Raw genomic sequence first — 13,163 nt, forward strand, 5'->3', positions numbered from 1 at the left:
CTACCCATTCCAGTATTCTTGCCTGGAGAATTCCATGAACAGAGGCGCCTTTGTGACCATGGGGTCACAAAGAGTTGGACCCAACTGACCAACTAAACATGCACATACATATTAATATGCATATAGCATAATTATGTATTTCTAACCTTGAACTATCCAAAAAAAGTTGGAAAAGCATGTATTTTTATTATTTTTTTGCAGGATATAACCAGAATAATACTGCTATAACATAATCTCTTGGGGGAAGTGTTTTCTGAGTTGATTTTAATCTTTCTCTATTATAATATGGCATGCTTGAATTATACTCAAATTAAATTAATTAAAAAAAATAGCATGCTTGTACTGGATTCCACATTTTTACACATTTATGGGATATCAGAAAAGGCACAGAATCCAAACATTATCAATATGTACTCAGTTCAGTTCAGTTCAGTTGCTCAGTCGTGTCCAACTGTGCGATCCCATGAATCGCAGCACGCCAGGCCTCCCTGTCCATCACCAACTCCCGGAGTTTACTCAAACTCATGTCCATCGAGTTGGTGATGCCATCCAGCCATCTCATCCTCTGTCGTCCCCTTCTCCTCCTGCCCCCAATCCCTCCCAGCATCAGGGTCTTTTCCAATGAGTCAACTCTTCGCATGAGGTGGCCAAAGTATTGTAGTTTCAGCGTCAGCATCAGTCCTTCCAATGAACACCCAGGACTGATCTCCTTTAGGATGGACTGGTTGGATCTCCTTGCAGTGCAAGGGACTCTCAAGAGTCAATATGTACTAATAACCCACAATTTTAATTTGGCAAAGATAGAGGTCATTTTATGGAATTAAAACAAAAAAATTTTCTGTGATTGTAAAAGTTTTCACGTTTCACATTTTTCATAAGCTTGCTTTTTAAATTATGTAAATAATGAATCAAGAGTATACAGTATGATTTTTAAATGACTAAGTTACAAGTGATTTTTGGAAAGGGGCTATTCTTACTGGGGGATTGATTGACTGCATACTTAGCACAGAGTCTCAGAACTGAAAGCTAACTTAACCTCCTACTATTCAAGTCTCCTGATTTTTACCCAAGTGACTGGGAAGAGCAACTTAACAAAAATCTTAGATTATAAGAAAAATCTTCCCCCAAACCTTTTATTTTCTATGAAAATACCTGTGTTGGGAAGATGTTAAATTAACAATTAGTAGAATTTCCCCTTTATTTAGAGTCAAGAAAGTCTTGCTTGCAAATTAAGTTATATGTAGTTGAATAATAAAGCCATAAGTGGCAGTTAAAGATGAAAACTACTTCCGATTGTTAAACTTTCATTTGCCTACAGACCAGAAGACTTAACAGGATTTGACCCCCAAAAAAGAAAACTGTTTTAAAATAAATTCAATAAAGTCCAAAGACACCTATGAAAATACATAAATTTGAATAATTCACTGTAACAATCAGAGTCTCTAAAATAAAAAACACATTTCTGTTATGTCAACTCAAATTTATGCATACAGGCACTGCAGGATATGCTATCTGCATGGCTTTGAATTTCTGAACAATAAGATACACAGCTTCTGAGGGAACACTGAACCACAAAGTCAGGTAAATGTACAAAGAAATCCCAGGTTTAAATCAACTGGTAGATTGTTGAGGGTGGGGGTTCTCCTCGCATAAACACAGACAACAAATCTCTTTTCTTATCGGGTGGGGGGGGGGAATTCAATAATAATGTATAAATCAAGTGTTTACTTCAAGATTATCAAATAAAGTTTCCATCAAAAAAACCCTTGGTGTTCCTTCACAGAATACTAAATTATGCCCAACCATTCTTGATCACCAATAGAAAATACATAATATTAAGAAATTTCACCCACAGAATTTTTCTGACTGAATCCCAATATGAATTATGTCCCAAATTAGGAGACACAGAATACACATATTTACACGTAACAAAACTTGACCTTGGGTTTCATTCCAAATGGGTCATGCAAACTTATTATCAGATTTCATATGGAGCTTTTCCAAAGAGAAACATCACCAAATTAGCTCATTATATATCTCATACACCAAATCTTAAAGTATACCTGAAATTTATTCATTTGGCATGGCATGAAGAACACTTCACTAAAATATTTAACTTTAAAGTAGAGAATTATGCCATAAGTCAAAACTCTTCCCTATTCAGAACCAACCAGAATCTGTCAGGATAGTCTAAACAAGTCACATTTTTTAAAAAGCTACAAAATATTTTCTGTTTCTAGAAGAGATCAAATTTAATCTAAGGAAATATTTTAGTTCCCAGTAGGAAGGACAGAAAAGACAAATCATCCAAATTTTTTTTCTCTCACTCCAATCTGTCATCTTTTCCCTATATGATTTTTGCCTTTTTACCCGGAGGTTTTCAGTTTAAGGGGGAAAGGTCAAAGGACTCTTATCTGCATGAGAATGAGCAGACAGGAGGACAGCTGGAGCCTCAGGAAAAACACTAATGGATCAGGAGTCTGACTCTGAGCATCTATGAAACACATCAAAAAAGATAAGAGATCCAAAGTGAGAGAATCAAATTAGTAAACTACATATGGTTCCAGAGCTTATTAGTTACCTCTCATAAACCCACTCTGAAACAGCAAGTTAAAGGCTTCTTACAAGTCAGATGTCAATCTTTCACTTTAATTCAATTAAACAGGAGCTTACTGAAAACTTACTATTTCATTTGAAATGACCTGGGGTATCATGAAGGATACTAACCAAAAGTAACAGACAATACCTTCCAGCTCACAATCTGATGAGGCAGGGAAATAACAACCAAAATCCTAGGTGGACATTTTAAAAACCTCCTAAAGAAATGTGGGTGATATGAGGGTTATTGGAAAGTAGCCCTGGAAGTGTTTCAAGAATAAAGAGGACTTCTGATAGAGATGATACAGGAGGATACTGAAGAATCACAGGTCTCCTCCATCTGCCTTTTCTTTTCATTCTACCCATCACCAGTCCACTGAAGCCTACAGCTCTGATCCAGCCTGTCCCGCATCCCGTTCCCAATGCCACTCATCTTCTTAGTTCAAGCCTGCAATAACCCTCGCTCTTTCCAACTTCCTTCTCTTCCCTGAAGCCAGCCGACCTTTCTAAAACTCCTGTGGTGGTCATTTCCTCTGTTTTCTCAACTTTTTGTCACTTACTGGATAAAAACTCCTCTGCACTTCATACAAACCATTCAACACATGACCTCTGCTCACTTGCCAATCCTCATCTCTCATTACGCCTACTTGCCCACCCTGACAGAGAAGGCAATGGCACCCCACTCCAGTACCCTTGCCTGGAAAATCCCATGGATGGAGGAGCCTGGTAGGCTGCAGTCCACGGGGTCACTAAGAGTCAGACACGACTGAGTGACTTCACTTTCACTTTTCACTTTCATGCATTGGAGAAGGAAACGGCTCAAATGCTACCTGCTCCATGAAATCTTTCCCAATTCCCCTAAGCCTCTGTCCCTGTCCTGATAAGATTATCTTTATTATAATATAATTGTTTTTGCATGTATTCGTTAATCTGTAAGATTCTTGACAACAAAGAACATATCACTTCATAGGTGTTTAATGTCTGGCATAGTACAGACACTCAGAAACTATATTAATGATGAATAAGAGCCGCTAGCATTCACTGCACACCTAAATTTCACACAGTATTGTAATTTCATACTATATTCACACAAATTTCACAAAGATTATCCTATTTAATCCTCACAGTAACCCCCATGAGAAGGTACTATTAGCTATCATCCATTCTATCTGCGAAGAGACAAAAGTACACACAGGTGAAGTAACTCACATAAGACCTGGAATCAAAAATGCAGGCAGTCTGACATCATCACAGCTTACATCAATGCTTCGTAACCAGTGTGATAAAATCATAATCTCAATCTCTTCTCTCTTTCTCTGCACAGGGGAGAAGTCAGCAGCCCCAATGAGGCCAAGCAAAAGAGGGGTTAAATAAGAGGGGGATAATATAAAACACATTCAAAAAGGAGGCTGGAAATAAGCTGACAATGTCATCTATTGATTCCCACATTTATCTGATTATCTGAACTAACCTTTATTCAAAAAGCCAAAAAATGCCTTCTTAGTACATCAAGACCCTAACTTAGGCAGTATTTTCCCAAATAGTGTGCACAGAACACTATTTCTGGGGGGTTTCCAAATGTCCCGTGATAAAGTTATCTAAGAAAATGACAGGTTAAGTAAAATTAACAGGTTTCTCTGCTAGAGAATTTGAGAGTGTTAACAGAGATTGAATATCGTCTTCCTTGTGTTACCTGAACACAGAACCCCTTGCTCACAATGCATCCCACAGGCCCAGTGTTGGATACAAGAGCCTGATATCTATCTGCTGGGCCCACAATGCCACTGGCAGACTGACCCTGCTCTCACACATCTCAAATCAAATTAGGCCAAATTAAGGAAATGGCAACCTATTCCAGTATCCTTGCCAGGAACAATCCCATGAACAGAGGAGCCTGGCGGGCTATAGTTCATGGAGTGGCAAGGAGCCGGACACGACTGAGCAACTGGGCACGACTGAGAACAAGGTATGATACAGGAAGCATGTGATAAGAATACAAAGTCTAAAAAAGCAGAATCAACTGGAAAGATGAAATACTGTCAGCTACCTCAATTCAAGAATGTTCTTCTGTTCCCTGTAATGCTCACAGTACATGTTCACAGCTCTACAAGAACATTTACCAGCCTTAGTTTAACAAGCTACTTGTATCCACACACTCTTCCAACTGACTAGTTGCTCAAAAAGTTACTCTATTCATTTGTACAGAAATTTAAACACAGTAAAAATAGCAATGAGTAATTATTCAGTTGGATTGTCAAGAGCATTCTAATCTAGAGAAAAATATTCAAAGGCATAAAAAAGAAAAAAAAAAGGTACCTACTGCTATGTCATAGTTTACACTGTTGAGTTTTGAGAGCAAATGATTACCAATACCTTATTTAACCAATTTCCTCCTAAGTCAATAACATAAATGAGTGAAGTGAAGTTGCTCAGTCATGTCTGACTCTGCAACCCCATGGACTGAAGCCTGCCAGACTCCTCTGTCCATGGGGTTTTCCAGGCAAGAATGCTGGAGTGGGTTGCTTTTCCTTCTCCAGCGGATCTTCCTGACCCAAGTATTGAACCTGGGTCTCCAGCACTGCAGGCAGGCTCTTTACCATCTGACCCACTAGGGACACATGGGGATATATTAAATGTATAAGTAATTTTATAATGTCAAATAATACTTACCTGTTTCTTTTTCATTCTATGTGGTAAAATATATTCCCCAATTTCATAACTCCCATTTATATGTAAATAGGTGAACTGTTGCAATTTTAAACTTCACATTATAAAGTCCATATAAGACACCTCCAAAAATTATTTTACTAGCAAGTAAGCTCTCTTGAAATTAAATATTCAGTGATTGCCTGCAATGCAGGAGACCCAGGTTCGATCCCTGGGTTAGGAAGATCCCCAGAGAAGGGAATGGGAACCCACTCCAGTATTCCTCCTTGGAGAATTCCATGGACAGAGGAGCCTAGTGGGCTATAGTCCATGCCGTCGCAAACAGTTAGACACAACTGAGCAACTAACACTTTTACTTTCATATGCTTTTCACTTTCATATCACTTTTCATATGCTTTTCATACATATGCTTTTCTAATAAAGAAAAAATTGATTTATTATTATAATAACCCAAGAATACTATTAGGATACTTCCTAAAGTCTCTGCCTACAGAATGAAGGCATTTCTTACATTTAGTAATTTAGTTTTATCCTTAACTATTCTTAATCTGAAACATCCCAGTTCTAAACAGTACTGGATACTGGAAAAGTGACTATATTTATAACTCACATATTACCACGCTCAAGGGGAAACAGTATAGGAATTATTAAATTACATACAATATGACCTATTTCAATTTTCTATGATGACTCAAAAATAGCACTTAAATGAAATTAAATTAGCATATAAATCAAAATGCTACATTCATAATTAATGACACTCTGGAATTTTTCATACTAAACACAGGAACTAATGAGCTACTGCCAGGGCATGAGGAAGAGAAAATAAAAGCTAATGTAAATACTTAATTCCTGAGTCACAACAAATTTATCATAATAGGATAAAATGCAGATCAAAAATCAAATACCCTCCATACTTTTCAAAAGTTATTTTCAAAGCTTAGTTTTTAATTATCACCTTTAAAATATCCATAAAAAGTAAATTATTAGAGACAAGAAACATGCTTTTTTTTCTTATTAGAGACAAGAAACAAGCTTTTTTTTCTTACCTATGCGGTCAAATGTCTTATCACATTTGGGGCACTGCAGTATTTTTTTGTTACTGTTCTGAATGATTACAGGGGTTAACCCCTCATGAATGCTTCCGACAGAATCACCGGCCTCTGGCTCCTCTTCTGCATCATTCTGATCTTTTTCACTCTGTTCTTCAATGTCAGAATATTCATCTGACATTTCCTCCTCTAGCTCATCTTCTTCAGCATTATATTCACTTCCGGGATCCTCAGAATCATTTCTATCTAACTTTTCCTTATCAAAACTGTCTTGATTCAAATTGTCTGACCCATCACCACTTTCTTGCTCATCATCACTGGTGTCGTCAAACTTAAGAGGGCACTTTCGATTTCGTTTTGATCTTCTTGTGGAAAAACTTCTCTCCAGCATTTTTAACCCATGTTTTTTCCCTAATAAAAGGGACCTATGGGTTTTCGACAAATGATTCTCTAAAGACTTCTTATAACAAAAATGTCTACTACAGAATTTACACTGATGATTACTTGATAGTCTTCCAGTTAATTCACTTAGTGTTTCTTCTGGTGATGACTTTTCAGTTAGCTCAGACTGAAAAGTGGCAACATTTTCGTTATTTAGCAGCTTAACTGCATCTATAATATCCAGAAATTTTGCAGCCTCTAAAACAAGAGGGATTTCATATTTGTACACAAAAAATTCTGATGTGTAAAGAAATTCAAGCAAATGCTGAAAAACGGAGTGCGTTACGTGATCCAGGGTGACAACATCCGTGCTCGGATTTTTGCTCAAACATGCATGGAAATAACTACTGCCAACAGCAACGACAACTTTATGGGCACTAAATTCTTTTCCTTCTACTATGATAAGTAAGTCACAGAAAGACGGTTGCTTCTGCCTGTCATCATTCAAATACTTCAGCAAGTTCTTATTGTACTGCAAAGAACTCAGAAGTTTTCTCTGATCCGGGGAGGGAGGAAGTTCCTGATAACAGCGCAGGGCTTCAGGAGCTGGTCTTTCTGTGGAATGAGTGTAGGTTACTTGGTCACACTCCGCTACAACATTTCCTTCCGGGGAATCTTTATGGTAGCCTAGATGGATCTTCTCGTCAAGATGTGAAGTAACCTTTCTCCTCTTCTTCATTGCAGTACAACGGTTTCAGAACAAGAAACTTCATAAGTGTCTTGAGAGATTTATGAAGGAAAACAAGATTGTCTGGGATCACAGCTTCTGGAGGGGCGTGCCCGAGGGTTGCATGGTCTGTGAAGGAGAGTAAGAACCACGTAAAACAACTCCACGGCCCAGCGATCCTAAATCACTCGCGGTACTGTCAACAAATCCTTCCTAAACGAGAAGTAAATAATGACAAAGTCACCGCTTCCACTCATTCGTGGCTGAGATTTTAGGGCGGAGAACGAGGAGGGCCGGGTTAGAAAAAGACAGCCAACAAAAGAATAATTTTGAAGGAGGAAGGGCACACCTTGCAGGCCCTATTCCCGAACAGAGTAGCGGGAAACGGGGCAGAAAGGGAGGCTCCCCCGCGTCCCCCGGGGAACAGGTTGAGGCGGCCACCTTCGCGATGCAAGGGCGCCGGGGCGCTGACACTCAGGCCGTCGCGGCCGCGGAACCCACGTTCTCCACCCCCCGCTCCCCGCCCACCATTAACACGCTTCCCCCGGGCCGTGAGGCGCACCTCATCCCGGTCGGCGAGCGTCCAAAGGCCGGAGGCGCCCGGCGGGACTGCCCCGGGAGCGGCACGGAGAGGAGGTCGGGGTCACCCGGGGAACGACCGCCAGAGCAGAGCCTCCCCGGACCCCTGCCGGGCCGAGACCGCGCGACCGAGGGCGACCCCCCGCCGCCCGCCCACCCGCTCCCGGCGCGGATGCCCCGCGCGTCCATTTACCCGGGAACGCAGGGCTCCCCGCTGGCTCCCGGCCGCCAAGCTCCACTCCGGGCGCGCTCGCTCCGGCGCCGAGCCACTTCCGGGTTCAGCCCCCGGCCCCGCCCGCCCTTCCCCTGCCGTCGCCCCGCCGCCGCCGCCGCGGCCACCGAACACGTCAGCCGCGCGCAGCCTCGCTGCCGCCCGACACCGCCCCCACCCAGCGCGCGGCCCTGCGCATGTGTGCGCGCTCACCGTCCCCGCGCATACTCCGTGATGCCCCCGCTCCTGAGCTACACCAGCGACTACACCGCGAGCCCGTTAGTCCAGGTTTTCGCGGCGGTTCTGTGGCCGCTGTGACCGAGCCAGTCTGGCCCTGGGGGACAGCCTTGCGGGGACCGGCGGAGGAGAAGACGAGGCGTAGTTGCGTAGGACTGGGCGGGGGCACCGCGGCGCGAGCGGACGGCGTCCTCCCGGCCTGGGGCAGTTCGCGGCGGCCCCTCAGCGGCTGGCGACCCCTCAGCGGCTGGCGACAGCGTCTCTGCCAACGCCGCACCGCGTCTGAAGAACCCAGCCGGACGCAGCTAACGCAGTTGCTCCTAAAATTAGTGTTTGACTTCTTACCGTCCACAGAAAAGTGTACGTATAAGCATACAGCTGGTAGGACAGGAAACAAAGCCGAAACAAGGAGAAAAGAAGGTCCACAGACTAACTTTTGGGGCCAGTGTCCAGGATTGTGCGTTTGTAGCACAGTCCCAGGTGATGCCGGGCTTGGTCCCCCGAAGACTACACGTTTAGTAGAGGGTCCTAGTCGTGTGGTTTTCCAGAACCCGTTCCCGGTTCCCCTTTGGATGGACCTGGTACAGAAAAGTTATTCCTGACACTTGTTAACGGTAAGGCAAACTTTGTTCAGTGGGATTTTGTCCTGGGGTGGGTAGAGACTGGGTTCAATTCCAGACCAGGAAGAGTGGGAATTTGCAGACCAGGAGCTGCCTGGGGGTGCAGGCATGTCAGTGGATGGAGAACTGCCAAGAGATAACGCGGGGTGTGGGGGGATTTTGGCTAAACTGACCCAACAGGATTCTGGTTGTAGGCAGGTGGGATTGGTTAGACATCACCTGGTGGGATGGGGTTGGGGAAGAGGTTAAGGAACCAGGTATCAGATATATAGAGGGTGGGGTATTCCTCCTAAACAGACCTAGCTGGATAATTGAGGAATGCAGAGACAAGTACAGAAGCTCAAAAGTGAGAACCTAACTGAGAAGGGAGTTTAGAGGAGCCTGATTAAAATTTGGTCAAGGAGAATCTTTGTTAGACCTTATCCAGTCAGTGGATCGTCTTAGAGCAAAGACTGAGCTTTCCAGCGAAGTTGTTCTCCTCAGGACTTCAACCTGAAAACTCTGCCTGGGTTTTCAGCCTGATGCCGTGAAGTGTCTGGACTGAAGATTGGAACATCAACTCTTACCTGAGTTTCCTATGGAAACTTCTATCCATAGGCCTGTCCTATGGATTTCAGACTTACTAGCCCCAAGAATCAACCATGCAAGTCAATTCCTTAGAATATCTATCTATCCTGTCAGTTCTGTTTTTCTGGAGAACCGTCACTGGTACACTAGCAATGAACAATAGGAAAATGAAATTGAAAAATAATGCCTTCGTATTTTCCTCAACCATGTGGCACCAACATCCAGGTCCCTAAGGTGTCAGAAGTCTTTGTCAAAGGAAGTAGCAGTGGGGTGGGTGCCCACAAGGAAAGCGCAGAGCCAGAAAGCGAAGACAGAAGGAAATCTACACTCTTGAGAACCTCTTTCCTATAGCTTCCTTTTGCTGATCTGTCATGGTCTTAATTCAACATCCTTTAAAAGGCTGTTTCACAAATTTATTTCTGAAAATGAAAATGTGTTTCTTCATTTACTCACTGAATATCCATTGAACAACTATTCTGTACCCTGCATGTAACATTTTAAATAAACTTAGTCATAAAAGGTGTTATTTGACAGCGTCAGAAATATAAAATACCTGGGAATATGAAATACCTGAGCACTCTCCCTAAAACACAATTCAGAGACATTAAAGAAGACCTAAATAATTGAAATATGTCATATTCATAGATTAGAAGAGTCCATATTGTAAAGATGGGGATTAAGGGACTTCTTTGTTGGTCCATTGTCTAAGACTGTGTGCCCCCAATGCAGGGGGCTGGAGTTTGAACTCTGGTCAGGGAACTAGATTCCCACATGCTGCAACTGAGACCCAGTGTAGCTAAATACATATTTAAGAAAATCAAAAGGCAGATGAGGGGAATATATTTGAAAAACATATGTCCACCAAGTAAAAAGAACTATTACAGCTAATGAGAAGGAAAAAAAAATATTTAAAATGAGTAAAATACTTGATCAGACATTTCTTGAAAAGAGATAAATATGTGAAAGGTATTATCTTTAAATTGCATCTTAAAGGAGATTCTAATTAAAGCCACAGTGAGGTACATCCATAAGAATAACTATACTTGACTGATAATATCAAGTGTTGATGAAGATGTTTCAGCTGGAAGATAGATACACCAACTGATGATGATACATCAACTGGAAATCTCATTAACTTTAAAAAATAAATATTTATTTGACTGCAACCAGTCTTAGTTGCAGCTCTTGGGATCTTTGCTTCGTCATGCAGGATTTTCTCATTTTCCACGCGTGGACTCCCTAGTTGTGGGAGGGCTCAATAGTTGAGGCTCAATAGTTCCCAGACCAGGGATTGAACCCACATCCCCTGCATCGCAAGGTGGATTCATAACCACTGAATCACGAGGGAAGTCCTTTATTCACTTCTTCCCGAAATGTAAAATGGTATAAGCACTTTAGAAAACAGTTGAACAATTTTGGAAAATCACACATCATATAGACTAGCCATTCCATCTTTATTCAAGAGAAATCAAAGTGTTATATCCACACAAAGTCTTATATACAAAATTTCATAGCAGCTTTACTTATGATAGCCCCAAATTGGGATCAACCCAAATGTCCAATAAGAGGCAAGTGGATAAACAAATATGTAGAATACTATTACTGCAATAAGAAGGAACAAAGTAATGCCAAAGGCCAACAACCTGGATGAGTCTCAAACTACAAAAATTGTAAAGAATTCACCTGCAATGTAGGAGACTAGGTTCTATCCCTGGGTTGGGAAGATCCCCTGGAGAAGGAAATGGCTACCCAGTCCAGTATTCTTGCTTGGGAAAACTCCATGGACAGAGGATCCTGGCGGGCTATAGTCCATAGGGTTGCAAAGAGTGAGACATGACTGAGTGACTTAACGCTTTCATTACTTAGCAGTAAGAAGGGACAAACTAATGCCAAAGGCAACAAAGCAGATATCTCAAAATAACTGTGAATAAAAGACAAAATGAGTATATTCTATGGTTTGATTTATCAAAAAAACTACACAAACTACAGATTAAAATGACAGTTTTTGCTTAGTCACAGCAGGTGGCACCAGAATATATATAGATTAAGAAAGCGCACAAGAAAAATTTGATTTTAGTGATAATTTCACTAGTGTATACATATAGCTGATCAAATTATATACCTTAAATTTATACAGAGTATTGCATGACAATCTTAATTAAAGTCATTAAAACATGTCACAGACACACAGACATGCAAGGAAACAATGGAAAAGTTGAAAGACCACAGATCAAAATTCACAGGTCAGTTTACTATTTAAAAAGGTAAAGTTTCAAGTCTGTGACAAAAATATAAGGCTGTCCAATAAATGAAAATAGATAAACAGGTAGGCATCAGAAATAAAAGTAAGTTGTATATAACCTCAGCTAATAAAGATAAATTCCAGATGAATAAAAAATGTAAATTTAAAAATCTAACCCATAAAAGGACTATAACAAAATAACAGTAAAATGTGAAGGTCTCTCTCACCATGAGTCAGAATTTAGAAGCAATTAAGGGAAGAAAATTGTTAAATCAACTATATAAACTTAAAAATATTTTACATGGAAGAATTCCAGTATCAGCAATGGTATATTAAGTAGCTGGAACCAACTGTCTTGCTATAAACAGCTAGTTCAGTTTTTTTTTTTTAGACAAAAGCTACTGTTTTGAATGCATGGCATAGCTACCAAGGTTGTATATGAGGAATTGTGAGGGCCTGGACTGCAAGAAAAAGAGGCTCAAAGAGGTGATCTGGCGTTGGTGGGGAGCTTCTCCCTGAAAGCAGTTACTGACTGGAAAGAAGCAACTGAGAGACTGACAACACGAGCAGATCCTTGACAGAGCCATGAGGCAGGGAGATAAACATTGAAATTAAAGGACCCCTCCCACAAAAAAGTGACATTGCTCAGTCGTGTCCAACTCTCTTCCAACCCATGGACTGTAGCCCACCAGGCTCCTCCATCCATGGCATTTTCCAGGCAAGAGTACTGCAGTGGGTTGCCATTTCCTTCTCCAGAGGATCTTCCTGACCCGGGGATTGAACCCAGGTCTTCTGCATTGCAGGCAGATGCTTTACCATCTGAGCCACCAGGGAAGCTCACAAAAAAAGGACCCTAATAAACACCCCATGTTTTCACCTGGAACTCTGACAGTCCCAACCTATGAGTAAGAATGTACCAGAAATAGACCAGTCTTCATGCACTGAAGCTCTTAACATTTTTTTTTCCTTATTTGAGAAAGACAATGAGGAACTGCTCCTTCTTTTAGCCTACCTGCCTGCCAAAAGCAAAACCAATCCTGTCTTGATTATGATGACATCATCTTCACTCTACATGACTTGTGGGATTTTCGTTCCCTGACTAGGTATCCATCCTGGGCCCTCAGCAGTGAAAGTGTGGTGTCATAATCTGTACCACCAAAGAATTCCTAACTTGTTAAGTTTTAATATATAATATCCAGCCTCAAACACACACCTATACATACAAAGGCTATTTCCAAAAAAGTAAGAGACAAAACAGATAAAACAGATCCACCGAAGATGA

At 41.4% G+C, this 13,163-nt stretch overlaps 2 protein-coding genes and 1 non-coding gene across 4 annotated transcripts in view; 1 reads left to right on the forward strand and 2 right to left on the reverse strand.

Moving 5' to 3' along the window:
• The window catches only part of ZBTB41 (zinc finger and BTB domain containing 41), a 35,647-nt gene extending 27,080 nt beyond the window's left edge, over nucleotides 1-8,567 (reverse strand). The window contains exons 1-2 of one of the 2 annotated variants that reach the window (XM_043923437.1): nucleotides 8,429-8,567; nucleotides 6,315-7,554 (exon numbers count right to left, since the gene is read on the reverse strand). In XM_043923437.1, the coding sequence (XP_043779372.1) occupies nucleotides 6,315-7,437 (1,123 nt within the window). In that variant the 5' untranslated portion in view covers nucleotides 7,438-7,554; nucleotides 8,429-8,567. Of the gene's footprint in view, nucleotides 1-6,314; nucleotides 7,555-8,197; nucleotides 8,317-8,428 lie in introns of those variants that run through there. The other variant, XM_043923438.1, reaches the window with a different exon arrangement.
• Nucleotides 7,874-10,279, forward strand: LOC122707481 (translation initiation factor IF-2-like). Its single transcript, XM_043922939.1, has 3 exons — nucleotides 7,874-8,350; nucleotides 8,398-9,066; nucleotides 9,500-10,279. Exons 1-2 carry the CDS (start codon nucleotides 7,874-7,876, stop codon nucleotides 9,052-9,054), a joined length of 1,134 nt encoding a protein of 377 aa, XP_043778874.1. The 3' UTR covers nucleotides 9,055-9,066; nucleotides 9,500-10,279.
• Nucleotides 10,280-12,642: 2,363 nt separating this feature from the next.
• On the reverse strand, nucleotides 12,643-12,715 carry TRNAC-GCA. Its single transcript has one exon. It is a non-coding gene; the product is annotated as a tRNA-Cys (tRNA).
• Nucleotides 12,716-13,163: the final 448 nt, after the last annotated feature.

Source organism: Cervus elaphus, chromosome 14, assembly GCF_910594005.1.
Source record: "Cervus elaphus chromosome 14, mCerEla1.1, whole genome shotgun sequence".
NCBI lineage: Eukaryota > Metazoa > Chordata > Mammalia > Artiodactyla > Cervidae > Cervus > Cervus elaphus.